The sequence below is a fragment of the Fundulus heteroclitus genome, unplaced genomic scaffold (assembly GCF_011125445.2).
Source record: "Fundulus heteroclitus isolate FHET01 unplaced genomic scaffold, MU-UCD_Fhet_4.1 scaffold_49, whole genome shotgun sequence".
Taxonomy (NCBI): domain Eukaryota; kingdom Metazoa; phylum Chordata; class Actinopteri; order Cyprinodontiformes; family Fundulidae; genus Fundulus; species Fundulus heteroclitus.
In genome coordinates, this window is record NW_023396912.1 from 2,254,831 (window position 1) to 2,279,660 (window position 24,830).

Sequence of the window (24,830 nt, forward strand, 5' to 3'; positions counted from 1 at the left end):
CCTAGTCTTCCAAGTGCTCCCCTCATTGTTCTGTAGCCAGGTGATATAGGTTATAAACTGTTACTGTCTAGAATTGCATTGAGCTGAAAAGAGAGGAGACATCAGCAGCTGGATCGTGTGTAAAGACGCAGCGGGTACCTCTGTGTGCTTCAGTGTTGCTGCTGAGGGGAAACTGTGGGACCGTATAGTACTGGGCTAATCATTGGTCACAGTACCCCAATCTGTACATACTTGCACTTATTTATTTATGCACCCCGGCATCATCTGTGCCATGTGAGCGTGTCTTTTCAAAGGTTGGAGAAGTAGTATCAAAAAAGAGAAATCATTTGAAACCAAAAACTGTGGAGAAATTGTTGTTTCTTAATAAAAATGCATGAAATCATCCAAGTTACACAAGCATTAGCCTATTCACTACCCCCTCCCTAGTTCCACAAGCACTTTCACTGTCCTCTGCCTGATTAAGCCCATGCCATTTTTCTAGAGTCACAGAAAAACATTATTACACAACATGCCATATCATGTCACTACTATTTTGGGAATAATTACACACAGAGAATACATTCAAAAACAATATTTTATTGTACACATGTGTTTACAAAATTTATGTAGACAAATGATTTCGTCCTACACCTTCTGTGAAGTCATTCCCAAGAGCCATAATAGACAAAAATGATATGCATCACACATGTTAAGATACAGCTGGCTGTGATTATACAACTTGCCAGTAGGTGGTGCTGTGTGCACATGAACCGTCAAGAAATTAACCTTTTCTCGAACCAGTTGGCTGAGTGGTTCAATGCCTCATGAGGCTTCATCTCGCCATCACTACAGATGAACCATTATGATGGTATCCATTTATTTCATGACGGCAACATTGGTTTGACAATGACTCCGCCACAGCGGTCAAAAACTTGTATGCCCTTCCGGGTTCAACACCTGTCAACTACCCGTCACCTCTTGGTTTATATACAGAAGCCGACAGCCCCATCTAGTGACCAAAACCCAAAATACACATTTGGCTCCAATAGTCTACATACACTATGCAAGCCTGTGAATTTTTAACTCCAGAGCTCCCCATGAAAATATAAAAATATAGCAACAAGATTGTACATTCTCACCAATTCATATTAACCTAAAAACATGGCATAGTGTAGCTTTAAGATTGGATAGTGTAGACTGGACAATGCAAGCACAGACAAAAAATGCCTTGTATCATTTTTACAGTATGTATGTGTAAGGGGCATTCCTAAGCAGTCCTTTACATTGATACTTTTTTTAGGTACTGGGCAGAGCAAATGCTCAGGTTAAACAGTTCCGGAAAGAGATAAAAGAGACTGGCATATGGCCCCTGCTAACAGCCAGACCTGATGTCCTGCCCGTTTTGTTCCCCCGTGAGACATACATTGAACTCACCCCCAAAGTAAGTTAATAACTGTATGATAAAAAAATTGGTTGCATGTCACATGGACTAACAGGTTTTTTCCACTGTTAGATGGTCCTTAAATGCATAATTTGGCCAGGGGAGAGCATTGACAGTGATGACAGTGAGGACGAGATGCCAACAGCAAATACCAGTATCATCTCGGGGTTCTTTAGAACCTTTGTCAAAGAAGGTATGATTACCCAATTTCCATTTGAGATCAATAAAGAATTTATCTATCCATTTATTCATCCATGTACAGTATACCTACAGCAAAGAAGATGTACAGTATGAGAAAATAAACCACAGGGATAGTCATAGCTCTATTGTTGCCATCTCAAATAATCTAAATACTATAGTCATTACCTATGTTATCATAACCTAATGTGTGTTTAATGTTTTTCACTGGTATAGCATCTTCAGACGTCCTGAAAGACCTGTTGAAGTTTTGGACCGGGTGGGAATTGCCTGCCAAGCGACTAACGTTAGAAGTTGTTAGATCCCGCGGACATCATCATCTACCAACTTCAAGTACGTGCTATGAGGGACTGAGAATCCCAAATCACTATAAGAGTGTCACTGAATTAAGATCAGACCTCCATACATGCCTTCAGTCAGTTGAGACTGAAGGTGGTTCTCCTTCCTCTGCCCACCTCTGGATCGGGAATTGGATGCTGCATTTGACCAAGCTCCCATAGCTGGTTTGATGTCATGTTCTGCTCTGTCCTCAAGGGGTGGTTGTCCCATCCTCCACGAAACAGGTCCAAGGTCAACTGGAGACGAGGCTGGAAGACATAATGCAGACAGAAGAAGTGGGTGGTGTTTGTCAGATCGAGGTGGCCCTCTTCCTCCAGCATTTGAAAAATGTGGTAGCACACATCGGTGGCCTCCATCTAGACATCGCGCCAAACTCTTTCAATTCTACTCAAAAGAAAAGGCATATTGTATCATGTTACAGTTGTGATGATAGTACAAGTTACATCAAATTGTCACATCAAATGCATATAGTTGATGAGTATAAAAAATGCAGTAAAATTGTGTCTGTCAGTGTGTTGTTCTTAAGCCATTACTATTCATTTGAAAGTAGTAATAAGTAGTAGTAAAATTCTAATGGATAGCTTTTTTATATATATTATCCTGAGTATGGAATTCTTGGCATTGACATTTAAATAAGATTCTATGTTCCGGTTGTCTAAGTATAAGTATTAGAGCTGTCAGTTTTAACGTGTTAACTTTGTTAGACCATAACGGCGACAATTTTTTGTCCCCGTTAATCGCGCATCAAAACACACACCGTTCCCTAATGTTTTTTCCCCGCCGTGCTCTCCTGACTGTGTTTCTTTTACCCTCGGCGCTTTCCGGAGTTTTAAGAGAGCTAGAAAACTGTAGCAAAACAGACCCGCGCTCACTGTTGCCATAGACTCTTTATTTCATGCGACTTTGGGCTTCTTTTTTCTAAAAGCGCTTCTACATTTCATGAGTAACGGGTTGCGTTTTTTTGGGCAGGTTTCTGAAAGTGAAATCTCTTATTTGGGCTCTAAAATAAGTGACAAAATAGGGTTTATTAAGAGACCTACCTGAACTAGACACTTTGTATCCAGCTGAAATATCCCTCCGCCATAGGAGCCGTCGGTAGTAAAGGCAGACAGAGCAACTCTGCACGTATTTTCTGCAGTGTACGGTGCAATAACCGGTGATAACTGCTGAAAATAGATTACATGGTGCAGATCACCATTTTGTGCAGACATTGGTTCTGAAGATGAGCTTTTAACATGCTGAGAACATTGCAGAAACCCAACCCATAAACCGTACTTTAATGCTTATTAATTTGTTGTCTCTGTATTTGACAAACTAAGGCTGAATTACGTTGCCAAACGAAGTACCTGGAGTTACTTACTTGCTAAATAGTCTCTTTCAGCCGCTGGCAGTATTTCAGTATTGAGCTCCTGGAAAAAAATATATCGGCATGAAAACAGGTACTTATTCACACATGTGTTTACACATTGTGTAAACATCAGGGCGTCATGATTAGTCATTTAGCCATTATAGTCCAGAGTTTTAACATTTGGCACTAGGATGTTTGGCACATTTCTGAAAAGTGCTTGAAAAATAAAATAAAAATATTTTTTGTACAAGCATGGATTTTATTAGTGTCATTTATTGCAAAATTGCATATTAAAATGCCCAAACAGGCTCTTACACTTTCAGAAATAAAAGGATAAAATATGCGATTAATCTCGAGTTAACTATTGACATTATGCAATTGATATTTGTAATCGTTTGACAACCCTAATAAGTATATATACTTTTTTGATCCCATGAGGGAAATTCGGTCTCTGCATTTTAACCCAATTGGTGAATTAATGAAACTCAAACAGCACACAATGAACACACAGTGAGGTGAATCACACACTAATCCCAGCGCAGTGAGCTGCCTGCTACAATGGCGGCGCTCGGGGAGCAGTGAGGGGTTAGCTGCCTTGTTCAAGGGCACTTGAGCTGTAAGCAAGGCTCAAGCCACTGGTTGGGGCTTGAACCGGCAACCCTCCGGTTACAAGTCCAGAGTGCTAACCAGTGGGTCACGGCTGCCCCTGCATATGTCAGATTTACTTTCAATTTCCTCACATGTACTAGACAAGACAGGACAGGACAACAGTAAAGTGGACAGGCACAGGGGGGGTATTGTTGTTTAAAGGCTGCATAGAGATGGGTGATGAATGGTGTGGAAGGGCAAGAGTTTCGTGTGCTGTGTGGGCTTACTGGGCAATACTTTGACACAGGTCAATAAAAAGTCCAATACAACTGACTGCTTGTGTTGCTATTCAGATTTAAGAATATTTCCCAATAACAATTCTCAATAAAGTTAAACTACCGATAAACTAAGACCAAGCATACCTTTGGTTATGAACACTTTTCCCTGCAATAAAGCACCCACTCTCTGTTTGCGCATGGTGAACATCAATCGGGCAACACCCACATTTCTCCCCCCATGATCTGCTCGCACTCTACAAGAAATAGCACAACGAATTGCAGTAGCAAGGTGAAAACACTCTAATGGTAAAGTAAACACCCCCCCAAAACAGTCAGTCATTCATACCACACTGCAAATTTACCTGAGAGGATATCCAAACTCTTGAACAGCCTGGCTGAAATAGGCAAGGTTTGTGTCGGACCTGTTGTTGTCATCCGCATTCAAGTACATTATCTGTAACATTTCAACCACATAATTACTGAAGGTCATATTATCTTACTAGTAAAATGGGTCTTGCCAGGTATATTGCCATTGACCTGTCTGGCTTGCTTGGAACTAGGCTACTAGTGGGACAATAATAATAATAACCTATACTATTTGGATCCCATTAGGGAAATTTCATCTCTGCCTTTAACCCAATTGTGAATTAGTGAATTTACACAGCACAGCACACAGTGAAACACGCAGTGAGGTGCACAGCACACACTAACCCATTACAGATGGCAGCCTGCTTATAGCGGCACCTGGGGAGCAGTGAGGGGTTAGGTGCCTTGCTCAAGGGCACTTCAGTCATGGTCCACTGGTCAGGAATCGAACCGGCAACCCTTCGGTTACAAGCCCGAAGCCCTAACCAGTAGGCCATGGCTGCCCCTAGGTCTAGTGCCTGCTCTCCCTACCTGCTGTATCTGTTTTATGTTGTCTCTAAAGCAATAGTAATTGATAGACAATCTTAACCTATCCTTTCCTCTTACCATGCGTGAGAAACCATCAATGCCTCCAAATATGACAATGTGATGACAAGATGAACAACAGTTAATACTTAAATTGTTAGATTACAGTATGTAAGATTTACAGATCTAAGCACCACAAAGGTATTACTTTACCGTATCAGTTTGTGGTTTGTGTCAATATGAAAGACGTACTTGGGGCATGGAACAGAGTATGTGCGCCTTACAACACATCCCAGCTGAGTCATCCTTGACACAACCCCAAGGCTGTCCACTCTGTGCATTGCTGCCCTGATGCGATCCCACTGAACCTGATGGCCTAGTCTTCCAAGTGCTCCCCTCATTGTTCTGTAGCCTGAGTGTGGCCACCACTGTTTTACCTGAGACACCGGTTCATCAAGCTCAGCATCTGAACACCTACTGTACTGAGCTCGCTTGCCAGGCAGGTTATGGGCAGCCATGGATCTATAGAGTGTTGCACGCGACACCCCCAGAAAGTTGGCAATTGTGACCACTGGGTGTCCGTTTTCCATCAGATGCTATACATAATCCATATTGCATGTGATTTTTGGTCGCCCACTTCAAGGACATCTTTCAAAATGAATTGGTATTGGTAAGTGATCGTCTTGGTGCACTCTCAACTGCTGAAGTGCCCTGCACAGCTCAATTAATCTGTCCATGACCTCTGGAGGCACTGGAACATGCTGGGCAATACTGTCCATGAAAACCAGTTCCTGTGTGCAAACGAATTCTAGGAAGTCAGGATCAAGGGGTGTTTGTTGGAGAGCCTGATGAACTCTGTCGCGCAGCCTTTCCATCACATACTGCTTTAATGCGTTCTAGAAAGCCAAACATAAAATAAATAAATAATTCAGGCAATTACTCAAAATAACACATGTGTAGAAGGTGATGGTTGTGTATAATGTTAAGTGTGTGTGTGTGTGTGGGCGGGGGGGACGCAGGGGTGGAGTGGGGTAGGGGTGGAGTGGCAGTGTACTATGTGTATGTAGAGGTGGTGGTGGGGGGCTTAACTCTACTGGTGTGTCTATGCTCTGAGTCTAACTACCCAGCTGAAAAAAACAGCTTAGATTATGGTTTGCTGGTTTAAAGGGGAAGTCCGGTCAACAAGGAAAAATCAGGGTATCATTAGCTATAACTAAAACTAATACGTTTGTGGTTATTTAATGAACTTATCTTTAATCAATAAGAAAATAAAAACATAAATTGTCGTCTGAATCACTGTGTATGGGGGCTGACATTACTGCCCATTTTTGGGCAGTAAGGGGCGTTTGACATCACATCCTGCGACGTGGAAGAGCGGAAGCGGCGACAGCATTCATCTCCGCTTTCCATGCAAAGTTAATAGGAGCCGTTCTACACAGCTGCGATCATCACTAATTTTTTCGGATTTCCAGAGGACTTCACCGCTGACATTCCCAAGAGCTATTGCTGAAGCAACAATGCCCACGTGCATGGCCATTGGATGTTCCAACACAACTGGTAAAAGTGGAAAAAACATTGCTCTTATTTCAACTTCCCGATTCATGAGCCACCGGGCTCGTTGCTGGATTGCCAACTTTAAGAGAGCGGATTTGCCATCTAACTTCTAACCAGAGAGAAAACACGTGATATGTAGCGACCATTTTTAAGAAGAATGTTTTGAACATGACATGAGGGCGAGGATTTTCGGTAAGTTATTTTTAAATTTTTAATTTTTAATTTAGAAGTTAGGGGATGGTTACCGACCAGAGGGGCGGAGGGATACCACATGTGATGTGGTATCCTTCCGCCCCAGCATGTGCTGGAACTTTATATTTTAATATTTATACAATAATGACCACCTGCCCTATTTACTAGGAGGCAAATATATAACTTAAGTCACTTCAGCGATCTCTCCTCCGCTGTGTGTGTGTGTGTGCTCTGCTGCAGCGCCGGTAAAGCCGTGCTTCATCACTCTCTGCTTCGTACAGAGCACCAGTCAGCGTGTCGAGTGTGGTACACAGTCTGTTTTTATACTTCAGCAGTTCAACAGTCTGATGGCAGCAGGGAAAAAGCTTTTGCAGAACCTAGTGGACCTGCAGCGGATGCTGCGGAACCTCTTCCCAGAGGGCAGCAGGGAGAACAGTCCATGGTGGGGGTGTGAGGGGTCCCTGATGATGTTACGGGCTCGTGACACAGAGCGCTGAGATGAAATGTCTTTTATGGAGGGGAGAGATGCCCCGATTATCCATTCTGCTGTCCTCACCACTCTCCTCACGTTCTTCCAGTCGGAGGCACTGCAGCCTCCACACCACACAGAGAGACAGCTGGTCAGAATACTCTCTATGGTGCTTCTGTAGAAGGTCGTGAGGATGGGCGGGGGCAGGCGAGCTCTCCTCATCCTCCGCAGAAAGTACAGTCGCTTTTGTGCCCTCTTCACCAGTGACATGGTGTTCACAGTCCAGGTGAGGTTATCAGTGATGTGCACCCCCAGGAACTTGGTGCGGCTGACCACCTCCACAGCTGAGTTGTTGATGAGCAGTGGAGCGTGGTGAGGCCGGTTCTTCCTGAAGTCGACGATGATCTCCTTCGTCTTCTCCACGTTCAGGACCAGGCTGTTGTCTCTGCACCAGCCCACCAGCTGCTCCACCTCCTCTCTGTAGTCCCGGTCATTGTCGTCTCTGATCAGGCCCACCACCGTTGTGTCGTCTGCAAACTTCACGATGTGATTGGTGGTGAACCTGGGGACGCAGTCGTGTGTCATCAGGGTGAACAGCAGGGGGCTCAGGACGCAGCCCTGAGGGGAACCCGTGCTGAGGGTGATGACATCGGAGGTGTTCTGTCCGACCCGGACCGACTGAGGTCTGTTGGTGAGGAAGTCTAGCAGCCAGTTACGAAGGTGTGTGTTGAAGCCCAGATGTTCCAGTTTTCCCACCAGATGTTGTGGGATGATGGTGTTGAACGCTGAACTGAAGTCCAGGAACAGCATCAGCACGTGCGTGTTCTTCTCCTCCAGGTGTGCCAGGCTCAGGTGAAGAGCAGAGGAGATGGCGTCCTCAGTGGAGCGGTTCCGTCGGTAGGCAAACTGGAACAGGTCGAGTGTTGGGGGGAGACTGGAGACGATGTGTTCCTTTACCAGCCTTTCAAAGCACTTCATCATGATGGGAGTCAGTGCAACAGGCCGGTAGTCATTGAAACAGGTGACTTGAGGTTTCTTTGGCACCGGAATGATGGAGGCAGACTTGAATCATGCTGGTACTGTGGCTTGGTCCAGCGAGGTGTTAAAAATGTCTGTGAGGACACCAGCCAGCTGACCTGCACACTCCTTGAGCACCCGCCCAGGTATGTTGTCGGGGCCTGGGACCTTCCGCGGGTTGACTCTCCTCAGAGTCTTCCACATGTCGGCAGTGTCAAGGCAGAGGACCTCCTCTTCCTGATGGGGAACAGCTTTCACTGCTGGAGTGCTGTTTAGTGCCTCAAACCTCCCAAAGAAGTTATTTAGTCCATTGAGGAAGTCAGCATCAACCTCACCCACCGGGGGGGAGGGCGTGTTGTATTCAGTGATCGCCCGGATGCCTTTCCACATGCTCTTGGTGTTGCTGGCGTCGTGAAAAAGCTCCTGGATTTTCTGACTGTGGTTCCGCTTCACTAGCCTGATGGCACGGTTCAGGTTGGTTCTCGCTGTCCTCAGTGCCTCTTTGTCTCCAGACTTGAAGGCTGAGTTCCGTGCTTTTAGCGCTTGATGGACCTCCGCAGTAATCCAGGGTCGTTGGTTGGCTTGGTGGTGCTGACGTCCTCGATGCATTTGTTGATGTAAGCTGACACAGTCATGGCGTACTCATCAATGTTGATCTTGTCCTCATAAGTTGCAGCAGCTTTGAACATGTTCCAGTCAGAGCACTCAAAACAGTCCTGGAGCGCATCTATTGCTCCCTCAGTCCACACCCTCACCTGCCTTGATGTTGGTTTTGCTGTGATCAGCAGGGGCCTGTATGCAGGAATTAGCATCACAGAAAGGTGGTCTGAAGAGCCCAGGTGGGGGCGGGGGGCTGCTCTGAATGCTCCTTTTATGTTTGTGTAAACTAAGTCTAGAGTGTTCTCTCCCCGAGTTGCAAAATCCACGTGTTGGTAAAAATGAGGGAGAACAGTTTTCGTATTTGCCTGGTTAAAATCATCAGCAATGATGAAAACACCCTCTGTGTGTGCAGATTGCAGCTCAGAGATAGTCCGATAGAGAACATTCATAGCATCTTTAGAATTAGCGCTGGGAGGAACATAAACCGCTGCGATGATAAGAACAGTGAACTCTCTAGGCAGATAAAAAGGTCTGCAGCTGATAATCATAAGCTCAATGTCCGGAGAGCAGAAACTTGTGACTAATCTAGCATTTTTACACCAGGTGTTATTGATGTAAACGCAGAGTCCGCCTCCTCGCGTCTTACCGCAGAGTTCTCTGTGTCTGTCGGCGCGGAAAGTAGCTAGTCCCTCCAGGCTAACGGCATTGTCTGGGATTGATGATGTGAGCCATGTTTCGGTCAGAATGAGAGCGCAGCAGTCCCTGAACTCCCTCTTTGCAGAGAGCTCGAGTTGTAAATGGTCCATTTTGTTGTCCAGTGAGCGAACGTTGGAAAGCCAGATGGATGGTAGCGGCGGTCTGAATGGGTTAGCCTTTAGCCTCGCTGCTAAGCCTCCTCGGCACCCGCGCTTCTTCGGCCGGCTACACCGCTTCCGCGTCGCTCTCCTCCGGTGTGAGCTGGTCGTCGAGGCCTCCGCTTCACAGGCCTCCGGGAGTGGACTCCGTAGGACGCCACAGTCCTACGGACACATAGTGCGCCGTGACAAACAGAGAGTTGAAACTTGCTCAACAGCGGGTCCGCCGAGTGACGTCAAAAAATGGGAGGTGACAGTACTATTCTTGACCAAGATGGATTCCTCCACATAAACATGATTAAATGAGAATTATTCTTAATTAAAAAAACTTATAATTTTTTGCACAGTATGTAGTAGTTTTATATTTAAAGTACTTTCAGCAGTTTGAATTCTGATTTTGACCGGACTTCTCCTTTAAGCTATGTTTTACAGATTTATATACAGATTGGGTCAGATTATACAGATTGGTCAAAATGTCCTATATAAGGAAACCAGTTGATTGCATCAAAGTCCCAACCAGCAGCATTCACTCCTGGGGAACCGTAGAGCCACAGGAAGAGTCATCTGCATTGTACATGGCTTTGCTGCAATCCCTCATACTGAGCAAGCATGAAGCGACAGTGGGAAGAAAAACCACCCATTAACGGGAAAGAAAAACCTCCGGCAGAACCGGGCTCAGTATGAACGGTCATCTGCCTCGACCGACTGGGGTTACAGAAGACAGAGCAGAGACACAACAAGAGAGACAAAAAAAGCACAGAAGCACACATTGATCTAATTCAATTCAATTCAATTCAATTTTATTTATATAGCGCCAATTCATGAAACATGTCATTTCAAGGCACTTTACAAAGTCAAGTTCAATCATATTATACAGATTGGGTCAGATTATACAGATTGGTCAAAAATGTCCTATATAAGGAAACCAGTTGATTGCATCAAAGTCCCGACAAGCAGCATTCACTCCTGGGGAAGCGTAGAGCCACTGGAAGAGTCATCTGCATTGTACATGGCTTTGCTGCAATCCCTCATACTGAGCAAGCATGAAGCGACAGTGGGAAGAAAAACCACCCATTAACGGGAAGGAAAAACCTCCGGCAGAACCGGGCTCAGTATGAACGGTCATCTGCCTCGACCGACTGGGGTTACAGAAGACAGAACAGAGACACAACAAGAGAAACAAAAAAGCACAGAAGCACACATTGATCTAGTAATCTGTTCTACATTAGATGGTAGTAGCGGGTGAGCCGTCTTCTCTGGATGATGTCACAGTTAACAGAACGCCAGACCAGGTGTACCTACTATGAAGAGAAAAGAGAGAGAACAGAAAGTTAAAGCAGAAATGACAACACAATGCATAATTGAAGAACAGTAGAACTCAATAGAGTGAGAAAATTAGATCCTGATATACTCCAGTAGCCTAAGCCTATAGCAGTAAAACTATAAAGGTAGCTGAGAGTAACATGAGCCACTAGTTATAATTTTTGTCAAAAAGAAAAGTTTTAAGCCTAGTCTTAAAAGTAGACAGGGTGTCTGCCTCACGGACCAAAACTGGGAGTTGGTTCCACAGGAGCGGAGCCTGATAGCTAAAGGATCTGCCTCTCATTCTACTTTTAGAGACTCTAGGAACCACCAGCAGACCTGCAGTCTGAGAGCGAAGTGCTCTGTTAGGAACATACGGGGTAATCAGAGCTCTGATATATGATGGAGCTTGATTATTAAGGGCTTTATACGTTAGAAGAAGAATTTTAAATTCTATTCTTGATTTAACAGGAAGCCAATGAAGGGAAGCTAAAATTGGAGAAATATGATCCCTCTTGTTGATTTTCATCAGAACTCTTGCTGCAGCATTTTGGATCAGCTGAAGGCTTTGAACTGCATTTTGTGGACTTCCTGATAGTAAAGAATTACAATAGTCCAGCCTTGAAGTAACAAATGCATGGACCAGTTTTTCAGCATCACTCCTGGACAGAATGTTTCTAATTTTGGCGATATTCCGGAGGTGAAAAAAGGAAACTCTGGAAACCTGTTTAATATGGGATTTAAATGACATGTCTTGGTCAAAAATAACACCAAGATTTTTTACTTTATTACCAGAGGCCAGGTTAATGCCACCCAGATTAAGTGATTGGTTAAGAAGTTTATTTTTTGAGGACTCTGGCCCAAAGATTACAACTTCGGTCTTGTCAGAATTTAGATGCAGGAAATTTAAAGTCATCCAGCTTTTGATGTCATCAAGACATGACTGCAGTCGAAATAATTGATTGGATTCATCAGGATTTATGGATAAATATAGCTGAGTATCATCAGCATAACAGTGGAAATTAATCCCATGCTGTCTGATAATTTTGCCAATCGGAAGCATATATATAGTAAATAGAATTGGTCCAAGGACTGAACCCTGTGGTACTCCACAAGTGACCCTAGAGTTTGAGGAAGATTTATTATTAACATGAACAAATTGGAATCTGTCTGACAGATAAGATTTAAACCAGCCTAATGCTTTCCCCTTAATCCCTACAGTATGTTCAAGTCTTTGTAGGAGAATATTGTGATCAACTGTATCAAACGCAGCACTGAGATCTAACAGGACAAGTATAGACACAAGTCCATTATCTGAGGCCATGAGAATATCATTGGTGACCTTCACCAGAGCTGTTTCAGTGCTATGATGAGCTCTGAAGCCTGACTGAAACTCCTCAAGTAGGTCATTACTCTGTAAATGTTCACATAGTTGATTAGCAACTACTTTCTCAAGAATTTTAGATAAGAAAAGAAGATTGGATATAGGTCTGTAATTTACTAACTCATCTTGATCAAGAGAAGGTTTCTTAAGTAAAGGTTTAATAACAGCTACTTTAAAAGCCTGTGGTACATATCCATTTACCAAGGATAGATTAATCATGTCTAAAATAGGACCACTGATCAGAGGGAATACCTCCTTAAACAACTTGGTTGGGATTGGGTCTAACATACAGGTAGAAGGTTTAGATGAAGCTAAAATTTTAGATAGCTCAGAAAGCTCTACTGCCTTTAAACAGTTCAGACACTGCGCAGGTTCTAAGGATTCCTCCAATGCTGCCTCACTTACTGCGAAGGGTCTTGTTATACAACAATAGACTGTCCCTCCAGATTAGGTAGGATTCCTCTTGGTGTGTAGAGCGCCATTTTCTCTCCAATTTCCTAACATTGTGCCTCAAGGAATGCAGCTCTGAATTAAACCAAGGAGCCAGCTTCCTGTGAATAATCACCTTCTTTTTCAAGGGAGCTACATTGTCTAATGCAGAACGCAATGACGAAGTCATACCGTTTACAAAGACATCTATTTGTGAATTGGAAGAAACAACATTGCTGCCATCTACAGGGCATTTCTGCAATATGGAGGATATTAAAAAGGGGACAGACTCTTTAAGTTTTGATACAGCATTATCCGATAAAGATCTACTATAATGGAACCCTCTTTTGGGGGTGGAGAACTCCGTTAGATTAAACTCAAATGTTATTAAAAAATGATCAGATAGGACAGGGTTGTGAGGAAATACTGTTAATTCTTCACAATCAATGCCATATGTCAGCACAAGGTCTAAAGTATGGAGCCAAGAGTGCGTCAGTTTAAGCACATTTTGAGCAAAACCAATTGAATCTAGGATAGTTTTAAAGGCTACACTAAGGTTATCACATTCTGTGTCAACATGGATGTTAAAATCACCCACTATAATAACCTTATCAGTATTTAACACCAAATCAAATAAGAAATCTGACAACTCATCCAAAAACTGAGTGTAAGGGCCTGGTGGACGATACAAAACAACAAACAGAAGAGGTTTTATTGCTTTGCAGTTTGGATGAGGGAAACTGAGGGTTAAATGTTCAAAAGAACTGTAGTTATTAATTGGCCTGGGACTAATTAATAAATCAGACTGAAAGATGGTTGCCACTCCTCCTCCTCTTCCCACAGATCTGGGAATGTGGAAATTTGAATAATTGGAGGGAGTTGACTCATTTATACTAACGTAGTCCTCTTGTAGCCAGGTTTCTGTGAGACAAAACAAATCAATCTGTTTATCAGAAATCAATTCGTTAACTAACAAAGTCTTTGGAGGGAGAGACCTTATATGTAATACATTTAATTGTTTTATTTTTAGGTTCAAGGTGAACCGTATTGATTTTTTTTAGGTTTTTATGATTTGTTCCTTTTAGATAAGTTTTTGATCTGTTAAGTTTTGGCCGTGGGAAAGACACCGTCTCAATAGGATAATGGGTGGGTAACAGTACAGGAGCTGCAGAGAGGTGTGTTAAACTACGGCTATGCTTCCTGGTCTGGACCCTGGGTTGTCAGCATTTAGGAGAACTAATAAATCCGGCCAGATTTCTAGAAAGAAGAGCAGCACCATCCAAAGTAGGATGGATGCCGTCTCTCCGGATCAGACCAGGTTTTCCCCAGAAAGTTCTCCAGTTATCAATGTAGCCCATGTCGTTTTCAGGACACCACCTAGACAACCAGCGGTTGAATGATGACATGCGGCTAAACATGTCATCACTGGTCAGATCAGGCAGGGGACCAGAGAAAATTACGGAGTCCGACATTGTTTTAGCAAACTCACACACCGAAGCAACACCAACTTTAGTGACCTCCGATCGGCGTGACCGGGTGTCATTACCGCCAGCGTGAATAACAATCTTACTGTATTTACGCTTATCCTTAGCCAGCAGTTTTAGGTAAGATTCTATGTCGCCCGTTCTGGCCCCTGGCAGGCATTTAACTATGGTCCCTGGTGTCTCTAGTGCCACGTTTCTGACTATTGAGCTCCCAATAATCAGGGTCGGCTTCTCAGCGGGTGTGTCGCTGAGTGGGGAAAATTTGTTAGAAACGCAGACGGGTTGGTGGTGAACTGGGGGCTGAAATCTAGAGCTATGCTTCCTACGAACTGTCACCCAGCCGGCCTGCTTACCCGGCTGCTCGGGTGCTTCTGGAGGACCACTAAGTGAAGTAACGCTAGGTCTATGTGGCTCCGCGCTAGCAGAGGGGCGGCTATCAGCTGGTCTTTCCATAGCACGGAGCCGGGACTCTAATTCTGACACCCTCGCCTCCAAAGCTACAAAAACACTACATTTATTACAAGTACCATTATCACTAAAGGAGGCAGAGGAATAGCTAAACATCTGACACAGAGAGCAGGAGATAAGGGGAGACTTAGTCAGAGACGGAGAAGCTGAAGTAATAGTAGGAGAGGAAGCCATTGTGGAGCTAAAGCTAGGCTAGGCTAAAGCTAGGCTAGCGCCCTTCTACCACGCCAAGAGAGCAAACCGTGAAACACGAGGAGTTCCCAAGCGTGATGTGCAGCAACAGAAAATGTTTTAAAAGTGCTTATGTGTTAGAAACAGATGTTACAGCAAAGAGATTAAAGATAAAAGCGTGAGAATCTGGAGCAACAAACCGTTGCTCACGCAGTGAAAACAGGAAGTGATACAATACGCCTTACCGCAAACAGGAAGTGACGTCAGTTATTGCTCGCACTAACGCACTCAAGCAACCATTTACTGGAACCATTTACTGGAACTCACCCAAGTTTTTATGGTTTAGCTAGCTGGTTGGGCCAGTTTAGGCTGGTCATTTTAAACTGGATTTTTTAGCAGGGTAGAGTGCCCAGTCAGAAAACGGGAGTCTGGTCACCCCATAACCCCACCCCAACCTCATAGACAGTAAAGTTTGCGTCAAACTAGCAACATGTGGACTAGTATTGCTAACCATGCTAGCAAAAATGTATAGTTTTCATCAAGTAACAAGCATACGACTGTGTGGTATGCTTGTATACCCTCTCATCACAGAGAGGGTCTCTCTGTGATGCGCCAGGCTGTCTGTCTTAAATGTTATGTTTGTTATGTCTTGTCTAATGTTTTGAATGTCTCGGTAATATGGGATCCGTGATTTGAGAGAAGGAGAGATTGGTTGGGCCCTGCAGCTCAGCAGAGAGTGGGGGTTTGTCTGTGTGTGTGTCTAATTTTGTTAATTTTGTTAAGTAAAAGTGATAAATAAAAATATGGGTGAAAATAAAAACTAAAGGGGAATTTGGAAATCATTGGAAAAAAGATTGATGCATTAATGATGTTTGTTGAAGTGCAGGACAAGTTTCAATGCAGACAAGTGATTTGAGGTATTGGCTGCAAGCTGATTGGGTGAGTTGCTTTGGAGAGCATGAACAGCTGCGTCTTGGTGAGTTTTGGAGAAAATTTTTATTTTAAACTGTAGCCTAAAAGTTAGAAAGTGGTTAGAAGTTTGGAAAAGTTGTTGAAAATTTGGCAGAACATTAAATATCTGTTTGAGGCATTATAAATTGGGAAAACACAAAGAAGGGAAAATGCCTTCTGTTACAGTGTAATTTTAACTAGCATTATGTATTGCAAAATAGCGTTTTAAAATGCCTAATGAATGTATATACTTTCAGACATAAAATATAATTTGCGATTAAATAGTGATTAAATGGTTTTCATTGTTTGATAGCCCTAGTTATAATAGATAAATAAATAAATATAATCCGTCGGACTTCAATCTAGCTGTTTAATAGAGAGTAGTAAATCCTATGAGCTTTTGCTCATTTGCAGGCCTGGGAAAACCACAGTAGGCAAAACTAAACAGAGTTAAAAGTTGGGTTAAACTGTACCTTAATAGTGTGTGCAAACTGATATTGCGGTTGATTTGACAGATTTTGTTAATCCTACATTTAGTCATGAGTCAGTTTTGAAGTTATCTTTAAAAGAAGCAGCTAAAATTGAGGAATTTATGACTAATGTTAATGGTTTGCATTGTTTTATTATAGATACTGATATTGCAGAACGGCAGAAACAAGTAGATACAGAAAACATTACGGGATCATCGTAGGACGGTCCCCACAGTATTCATTGTATGTAATCACATTTTCATAGTCCCACGAAATGCAGATGCCCTTGTCACACAGTAATTTAGGAACACAGGAGTTTTCTAGTTGTTCACTTGGTAACATGCAACTCCCCATTATCAGTGCTGGTGGTCAAACATGGCTGGCTGAATTACAAAATTTAACCAAAGGCTTAAAACTGGCTCTCAGTGATTTTAGAGCCATTTTAAGACTTTCTGTGTCTGCGTCTGTAATAGCTGTCATCGAAAATGTTGCTCAATCGTCCCACATGCCTGATGAAACTTTATTGTCTTCAGTAATTTCTTCTTTGGAAGATGCAATTGTACAACGCTTTCCATTATCCACATCAATTGAGCTTCCTAAATTTGACTGGGACCCACGACAGCGTCCTGCAGATTACATAACTCAAGCTTCAGAGAAATGGATCAAACACACAGGTGTGGATCCTAAAACAAATCGCTCCAATCTGGGTGAATTATTTAGAGGGGCAGTTTTGGATGGGGTTCCTTCTTTAGTGTCCCTGCTTATGAAACAAAATCCTGATATGCCTGGGTGTTCGTATGCTCACTGGGAAACCCGTTTGATAGACTTTTTGCATGTGGCTCAAAGGGAGGACAGGAAGTCGAAGCAGGACTTAGAGGACTTGCAACTTCAATTACTTAAGTTACAATTACTAGAAGCAAAGCGGAAAGTGACCAAGAGAAAGCAGGAGATGACACAAAAAAATGTCTCTGCGGGTGTCCCATGTGGTGCTCAGACCCTGACGGTTCCACCACAGTCTAATTTCATTCATGGAAGGGGGCCACCTCCTCCGCTTTTCTGTTCTTTATTTGATTCCAGATTTGCTGTTCCTGTGTATGGACGCGGATCTCATTGTGACAAGTGCAGACATGGAGACAGGACCAGGAGACCAAGTAGACGGGGCGGACATGTCAGAACTTTTCGACCATCTACGGACATCTGCTTTAAATGTGGTCTCTCTGGGCACTGGGCCAGGGACTGTTTCGCATCACCAAATCCTAGCATGAAATCCTGGCATGGGCTCACATCCGGAAGGTCAGTACCCCAGAAAGGGGATAACGCTCCCATGAACAATGTTTCCTCAACCTGGAGAAGTGGCCAGCGCTCATGAACAGCGCAGATCCCAAGCTGTCAAGGGAAGTGACTGTATGAATTTTTGCGCACATTGGAGCCACCTGTTTCATCAAACACTGAGTTGTGGAATGAGACTTTGTCACTGAGGTGCTTGCAGAGACGTTGCAGTGACCTACTGCCACACTGGGGGAAGAGATGTACAGTTCCATGCATGGAAACAAGGACCGCGGAACCGGTAGGGCCTGCTTTATTACTTTGTGTTGTGTATAGGGCTGGGTATTTTGACCAAAGTCCTGAATCGATTCGATTTCGATTCATACATCTATGAATCAATTAATTTCGATTAAGTTCGATTCGATTCGATCTGCTTTTACAATAATAAAAGTGGCTCAACTGTGTTGCGAAATACACATGTATTTTATTTTTTCACTTCACATTAAACAAAGTGCAAACAAAGTGCAGACTTGTAAACAAAACTGTCTCAAAAGTGCAAATTTGTATAAATAAAAGTATTTACTTTTTAACTAAACACTGCAATTTGCATCAAGAGATTTTCTATTTTAAGGGCCAAAAAATACTGGCAAATAAATACAAAATAAGTTGAACTGCTAAGTCAAATTATTGTCTTTCTTTTCACTTCTCATTAATTGTGAGATTCTTGTGGAGAAAAATAAGTTCATTCACATGATCTGTGCTTAGGCAGCTCCTTTTTGCAGTGACAATGTCACCAGCTGTTGAAAATACCCTCTCTGGTCCCTGGGACACAAAGATAATGCCTTGCAAGGCGAGCCAACAGTGGATATTCCCTTTCGTTTAACTTCCACCAGATCAAAGGATTTTCATTCAGCCCAGCAGGATTTTCAGCTTTGTATCTTCTAACTTCATCTTCAGCCCTTATTGCTGGAGTTTTCAGTCCCTGATCTTTTACTGTTGTTGAATAGACTGTCCCAAGGAGAGACTCCAAGGTGCTGGATTTCTTTGGCTTCTTGGGCAAAGTATCCTCAGCTTCTTTATCAGTATCATTGCCACCATCTTGCTGTTGAATTGGACAGAAAAAAAAAGATTGAGCAAAAAGTAATGTTCTTTCTAATCCAATCTTTTAATCATCAGTGAAAACACTCTTATTAAATTAAAACATTTCTAAATACTTACATCACGTGCAGCAGTGGCAGCCTCAGCCTGCAGCCTGGAGAAGGTGTCATTTTGTTCTGAAGCAGACAGGAATGGAAGGGCCTTAAAGCGAGGATCCAGCACGGAAGCTGCATACAAGGTGTCCTTTTGTCCATCATATCTTGGAAAAAACATGTTGTAACAGTTTGAGTGAGGATAAGTACATTATGGAATATGGTCACTGACTCCTACAACTGAAAAACTAAAAAAAGGCACATAAAGTAAAAAAAAAAAAAAAAATACATACCTTGTCCCCAAGTTATTCTTTACAGCAGCTTTTAAGTCCCTGACTACAGCGCTGTCTTCTAGGCTGGGGGTGAAGGCATCCTGAAGCAGGGCGAGCAGTGGGGCGATGACGGAAAGAATTGGCTGCTTGTCCTCCGACATCACCAACGTAGCTTCTTTCATCGGTTTTAACACCCAGACCAAATCCTCAGCAGTTGTTACATCTTCCTCTGTTAGGGTGCACAAATCCTTTTCATTCCTGCGCACGTCTTGAGAAAGGAGAGTAGCAGAGATGGCTGGTTGTTGCTCCAAAAAGCGCTCCAGCATGTCCAGTGCACTGTTCCATCTTGTCACCACGTCAAGTGTTAGTTTGTGCGCTGGTAGTTGAAGCAGCTTCTGTTTTTCTTTCAGTATGTAGCTTGCTGTTGTACTTCGGTGAAAGAATGCTGCTATACGCCTCACACGAGCAAGCAGACGTGACACAGCGGGGATTTTTAAACCTGCTTGTGAGGCTAAGTTCAGAGTGTGCGCGAAGCAGCCGACATGCATCAGCTGCTTTATTTCCACTGCACAAACCATATTTGCAGCATTGTCCGTAACAACCGCTGGTTGTTTGCTGGTCAGCCCCCATGTCTGTATTGCCCCCGTCAACATTTCGGCTAGATTTGCAGCGGTGTGGCTCGAAGTAACTTCGGTGGTCTGCAGCACATAAGACGCGAGGCGCCACTCGTTATCGATGTAGTGGGAAGTCACCGTCATGTAGGATTGAGTTGACAGCGATGTCCATGTGTCACAAGTTATGCCGACTCTCTCTGCTAATTGCATTTTCATTTGGATGTCGTCTTTCACTCGCGTGTACATCATGGGGATAACAGTTTCTGTCAGATGTTTGCGTTGCACCATAACTTAGTGTGGTTCGAGCACATGAAGGAGCCGCTTGAAGCCTTCATTTTCCACTACCGAGTAGGGGCGTAAATCTTTGCACACAAAAGTTGCGATGGCCTCTGTTATCTTAATGGCCCGCGGAGAATCTGCTGGTAATGCAAGCGAGTCCCTCAATTTCATTTGTTTAGCTCCGGAAGGTTTGTTGTCGGATGTTAGCTTAGCATGATACCTTGTCAGGTGATTTCGGAGATTTGTAGTGTTTCTACAATAACTGACCTCCGCTTGACAGATCTTGCAAACCACTTTAGTTTTATCCAGCACATCCACTTTAGTTCTTTTAAATCCAAAATGGTTCCAGACGTCAGACTTCAGTTGGGAGGGCTTGCTGAGCGGTGCGTTACTTGCGTCGGCCATTTTGCATTTGCCCACGCCCGCTCTTGAACGTGAACGTGACTCACGTCACTATAAAACTAATCGATCTCATTACCTACACATCGATTTTGTAAAATTTTACTGGAATCGATCCAACATCGATTAAATCGATTTTTTTACCCAGCCCTAGTTGTGTATTTTATAAATTTGGAAACAGCTACCGATTAAAGTAAATTTTACAACCTTGACTTGAGTTTTTTTTATTTTTTTTAACGAGAAATCTATCAGAAGTGAAGTGAAAGACTTAAAAATAGCATAAGAAGACCCTGTTTTATTAATTTGTGGTGTGCGCACAACACCGGACCTGGACGTAGTGCTGACGTCACGCGTGAACTACCCTATTGGCTGATTGTGTCATGTGATGTAAACAAAATGACCGCTACTTTGTTTGCTTCGTTAGCTTAGCTAGCTTTAAGGCTGTGTCCACTGCAAGTGCTGAGAGGTGTTTCTCGTCCCTCCGTCGTATCAAGACCTATCTGAGATCAACAATGACCCAGAAAAGACTAAAACTACATAAACTTGATGTGTGCCCACACACACAGGGATCTTTTGACCACAGTGGATGCTTTGAGGATAGCCAGGGACTTTATCCAGCATAATGACAGACGGAGACAATTTTTCGGGAATATTTAGAGCAGGGGTGAGTTTGACTTTTCTTTTTAAAGTATTTTTATTCTGTAAATATTGTGTTAGCTGTAATATAATGATTGTAAGTGGAAATAAATACGGGGCGTGTGTGCTGGAACGTCAGAAAAAAAAGTTAAATAAATGGGTAGTTCACTTTAATCCGGGTTTTTCGCGCATGCGCGCCGGACTGATGGGCCCGACCAATTTGAAATGCGTTCCGCGGTCCATGCATGGAAGCCTTTGAATATGAAGTCTTACCTCCATCTCATGTTTGCCTGATCTGTTGCATGTCATTCCGAGTCCATCTCAGGTGCCGCAGCCTGGTATCAAACACTTTTTTAAGGTAATTCAAACTGTTATTTCTACCAATATACTTCTGACCAAATTTAATGGAATGTGATTTCTAATATTTTTTCTGTGTCTCCAACTCTTGAGCTTCTAGGCAAATGGATTGGTGCAGGTAATAACTTCTTAAGGCAGCCGATTGGGCAGATACCAGCAGTACAGGTTTGCGGTTTGAAAAATATACTACTGTCTCTTAAAATTTTTTACTATATATCTGATAGGTCCTTTTAAACATGAGTTTTAACCGTGTAGATCACCATTAAACAGCAGCTGGTGTATTTTACCATATCTTCTATGGGCAGACAATCCACAGGGGCGGGAATACTTTCACGTGCTCCACTTATACTTCGGTTTCTGTGAGTTCTGGTTAACAACTGCATGTCATAAATTTCCGCAAGGGGGGTTGCAACGTCCTGAGGGGACAGGTTTATTACATGGGCCTCTCGGTAAGCACAGATGTGTCCTGCTTGGGGCATTCTGTTTTTAAACAACATATGTTAAACGGATCTGTTAGGTTATTTCTTAATAGCTCACAAGTATTGAGATTTTTCTATTGTACATATAACTGTTGCCTGCTAAAACATATCAGATTTTCACCAGAATTTGCTGTTACCAGGTGTTTTATTCAGGTAAAACCCAATATTTTATCAGCGTGTAAGTACCTTGGAACATTCAGCATTCTCATACCATCAACTTGCTGTGAGCAAATTAGTTTACAATCATTATTTCAATGGGTACACTGATCTTACACAACTTTTGAAGGACTTCTTGCAGATCTGTGGTATTATGAAATTGCATTATGTTTTGATCTGAATCCAGGATATAGGGCAGTGTTTTTCATACTTCAATTCAGATAATTATTTGCAGTTAATTGATTCCCTGTGATGGATAATACTATTCTTTGTTAATGTTTTGTAACAAAATTAATTTTGTTCCAAGCAGAGGGATATGACATAAACATTTATATGATAACACTATATCGTAAAGTTATATAGATCTTAAACTTTATATTGCGTTGTAAATCAGATAACGGTTGTTTAAACAAAAAAGAAAACCTCCACAAAAGACCTTACCCATGGCTCTCTGGAATGTTGATTTAAGTGACTCCCAAAACAGGCCGGAACTATATATTAGATTTAGTGGGCGAAGTGTCAGACACCACGCATATGCTAGAGACAGATTCTATTAGGGGGGTTCTTGGAAAAAGGCTTAAACAGTTTAAGCAGGACAATAAAGTGAATGTTAAATTAAATAGAAAAACTACATAAACTACAAAAAACTGGATAAAACAGAGATAAACAGAGGGTAACTTAATGCATATTTAGTTTAGTTTAAAATCATTGGTGTGTCAGGTAGGTTAGTTAAGGTTTCAAAGCCACATATATCTGTTGTAGTAAACCGGATCAGGATTTGTAACAACTGGATAAAACGATAGGTGAACAAAATGGGGGTTTGCTTTTTCTGTCAGATTAAAAATAGTTAACTAACTATAAAAAAATAGTTAAAAATAGTTAAATAACTTTTTCACAGCATAGACATCTGAGTATGAAGTAAAGGGTACAGAAGTGAAGTGTGGTGAAGTGCTGAAAGGTTTTGTGTGGAGTGGTGTGATGAATGGTAATCTTTAATATTTAATCCAGAGAACATTCTGACATTCTTACAGGATAACAGTGTTATGGAAATATAATCACTTATATATAATAGTGTAGCTTAAAGTAATATAGATGTTAACTTTAACCCAGTGACCTAAACAGATGAGGATGTATGTAGAACAAAGGTTGGATTCACATTTCAGTGGGCATGTGTCAGGAACAGGATGCACCGAGGCCATATGACAGTCTTGTGAGCAGATAGCGCTGTTAAAAATGCTTGCATGAGGCTTTACATTGTTTTAGGAAACAAGCCAGGAACCAAGCTAGATCACATTTAACGGTCAAAGGTCAGGCAGCAGACTCACTGTCTCAAGGAAAAAGAAGGTGGTACGGATTAATGGGGAGAATTCTAAACACAATTGGCTACAATTATGTGCACAGACTACATTGAAATTGGGGTGAAAAAGATGTGAAGTGTGTTTCTTGTGGGAGTGTTCAGTTAATTTCATTACAGGATATGATTCCATATGACTGAAAGGAGCTTTTCGGGACCGAAGTCAACCTCCGGAATTACAGGTAGCACACGACATTTGATATCTAAACGTTTGTCGTGTAAGTTTCAGGAGACATAAAATTAGGAGAAATGTGAAGGGAGTCCACCAACCCCCAACCTCGAAGGAGTGGGCGCTAAGGTCATCAACAGACAGATGTGGTGGGCCAGAGGTCAGGGGCCCATCTGATTCCAGAGCCGTGTGTACCAGCTAAACAGAGGGTTTAAGGGAACAACACGGGCCAGCTTTCGGGTCAGACTGGCTGACTGGAAGGGTTTTCAACTGCCACCCACCCGTGCCATCCGGCAACGGGGCAGCTCGATGCGCCGAGCCGCTCACGGAGAGCCAGCTGGATTTTTATTTTGTTTCTGTTTTTTATTTTTAATAAAGATTAACATACAGTTCTGTGGAGACCGCGGTTGGAACACTGACTCTTTAAACCATCTTCTTTAAAGGCGAGAAGAAGACATCTCCGAGATGCAAGACATCATGACAACAATTGAATGCATTGTGTAAAAAAGAAAAAAGAAAATGAGAGTTTTGTAACCACTGCATATGTCTTATAAGTTCCATATTCATAAGGTGTTCAATATTAGTATTGTTAGACTCTTGGTTCTGCATTGCATGATAATCTTTTTATTCTGTGGTTTGATCTGAGTCTAGTGCTTTCATGGGTTATCTTTATTTCTAAGAAGACATTTTGTTAATCTAGGTTAGGACTCTTAAAGTCATATTTAGATCATATAATAGTTTCTGGTAGTTGCACATTTATCTCAGCCTTGCACCTCTCGGATAAAGGTGCTTACTTTTCTTAATTCTAGTAGGTTAGAGATTCAGATAGGTTTAGTAGCTTTTTAGCTTATACTTGGGTTATTTTACATTTAAGGTGAACATTTGAACTTCATTTGATTTCATAAGTCGCCAACAGAGGAGACAGTGGGTTACAATATTACATCTTACTATTTACATTTTGTTTAAGGGTTTCAAGACATAGACTTAGTTTAGCCTAGTTATTGGTTTGATCTATGAGAGATCAAAACAGAGGGGTTGTTGAGAATTAAAAATATATCTTAGTTGGGGTTACTGAGGAAAGCAGAGTGGGGTCTGTCCCTCCTGCTCCACCGTAAGATAAACATAAATGTCAGAAAGAGAGTTCCTTTGTTCAAAACAGATTTTCCCCTCCTCCTAAATAACATGGGATGGTCTCACCCTTAAAAAGATATGTTCAGACTTTTTAAAGTTAGACAGACTTATCCACCGCGCG

At 42.5% G+C, this 24,830-nt stretch overlaps 2 protein-coding genes and 1 long non-coding RNA gene across 4 annotated transcripts in view; 1 reads left to right on the plus strand and 2 right to left on the minus strand.

Moving 5' to 3' along the window:
* LOC105923632 overlaps positions 1-24,830 on the minus strand; it is an 869,484-nt gene that overhangs the window by 512,741 nt on the left and 331,913 nt on the right. The gene's annotated exons all lie outside the window — the stretch shown is intronic.
* LOC118560836 lies at positions 1,286-2,058 on the plus strand. Its single transcript, XR_004929623.1, has 3 exons — positions 1,286-1,420; positions 1,493-1,613; positions 1,835-2,058. It is a non-coding gene; the product is annotated as an uncharacterized LOC118560836 (long non-coding RNA).
* On the minus strand, positions 18,275-20,608 carry LOC118560831 (zinc finger BED domain-containing protein 1-like). Of its 2 annotated transcripts, XM_036132359.1 has the most exons (3): positions 19,558-20,608; positions 18,892-19,497; positions 18,275-18,775 (listed from the first exon to the last, which is right to left on the minus strand). In XM_036132359.1, the coding sequence occupies exons 1-2, from the start codon at positions 20,035-20,037 to the stop codon at positions 19,075-19,077; spliced, it is 903 nt and encodes a 300-aa protein (XP_035988252.1). In that variant the 5' UTR covers positions 20,038-20,608; the 3' UTR covers positions 18,275-18,775; positions 18,892-19,074. The 2 variants fall into 2 exon arrangements, with proteins under 2 accessions (XP_035988252.1, XP_035988251.1); XM_036132358.1 differs by having other exon boundaries at positions 18,892-20,607.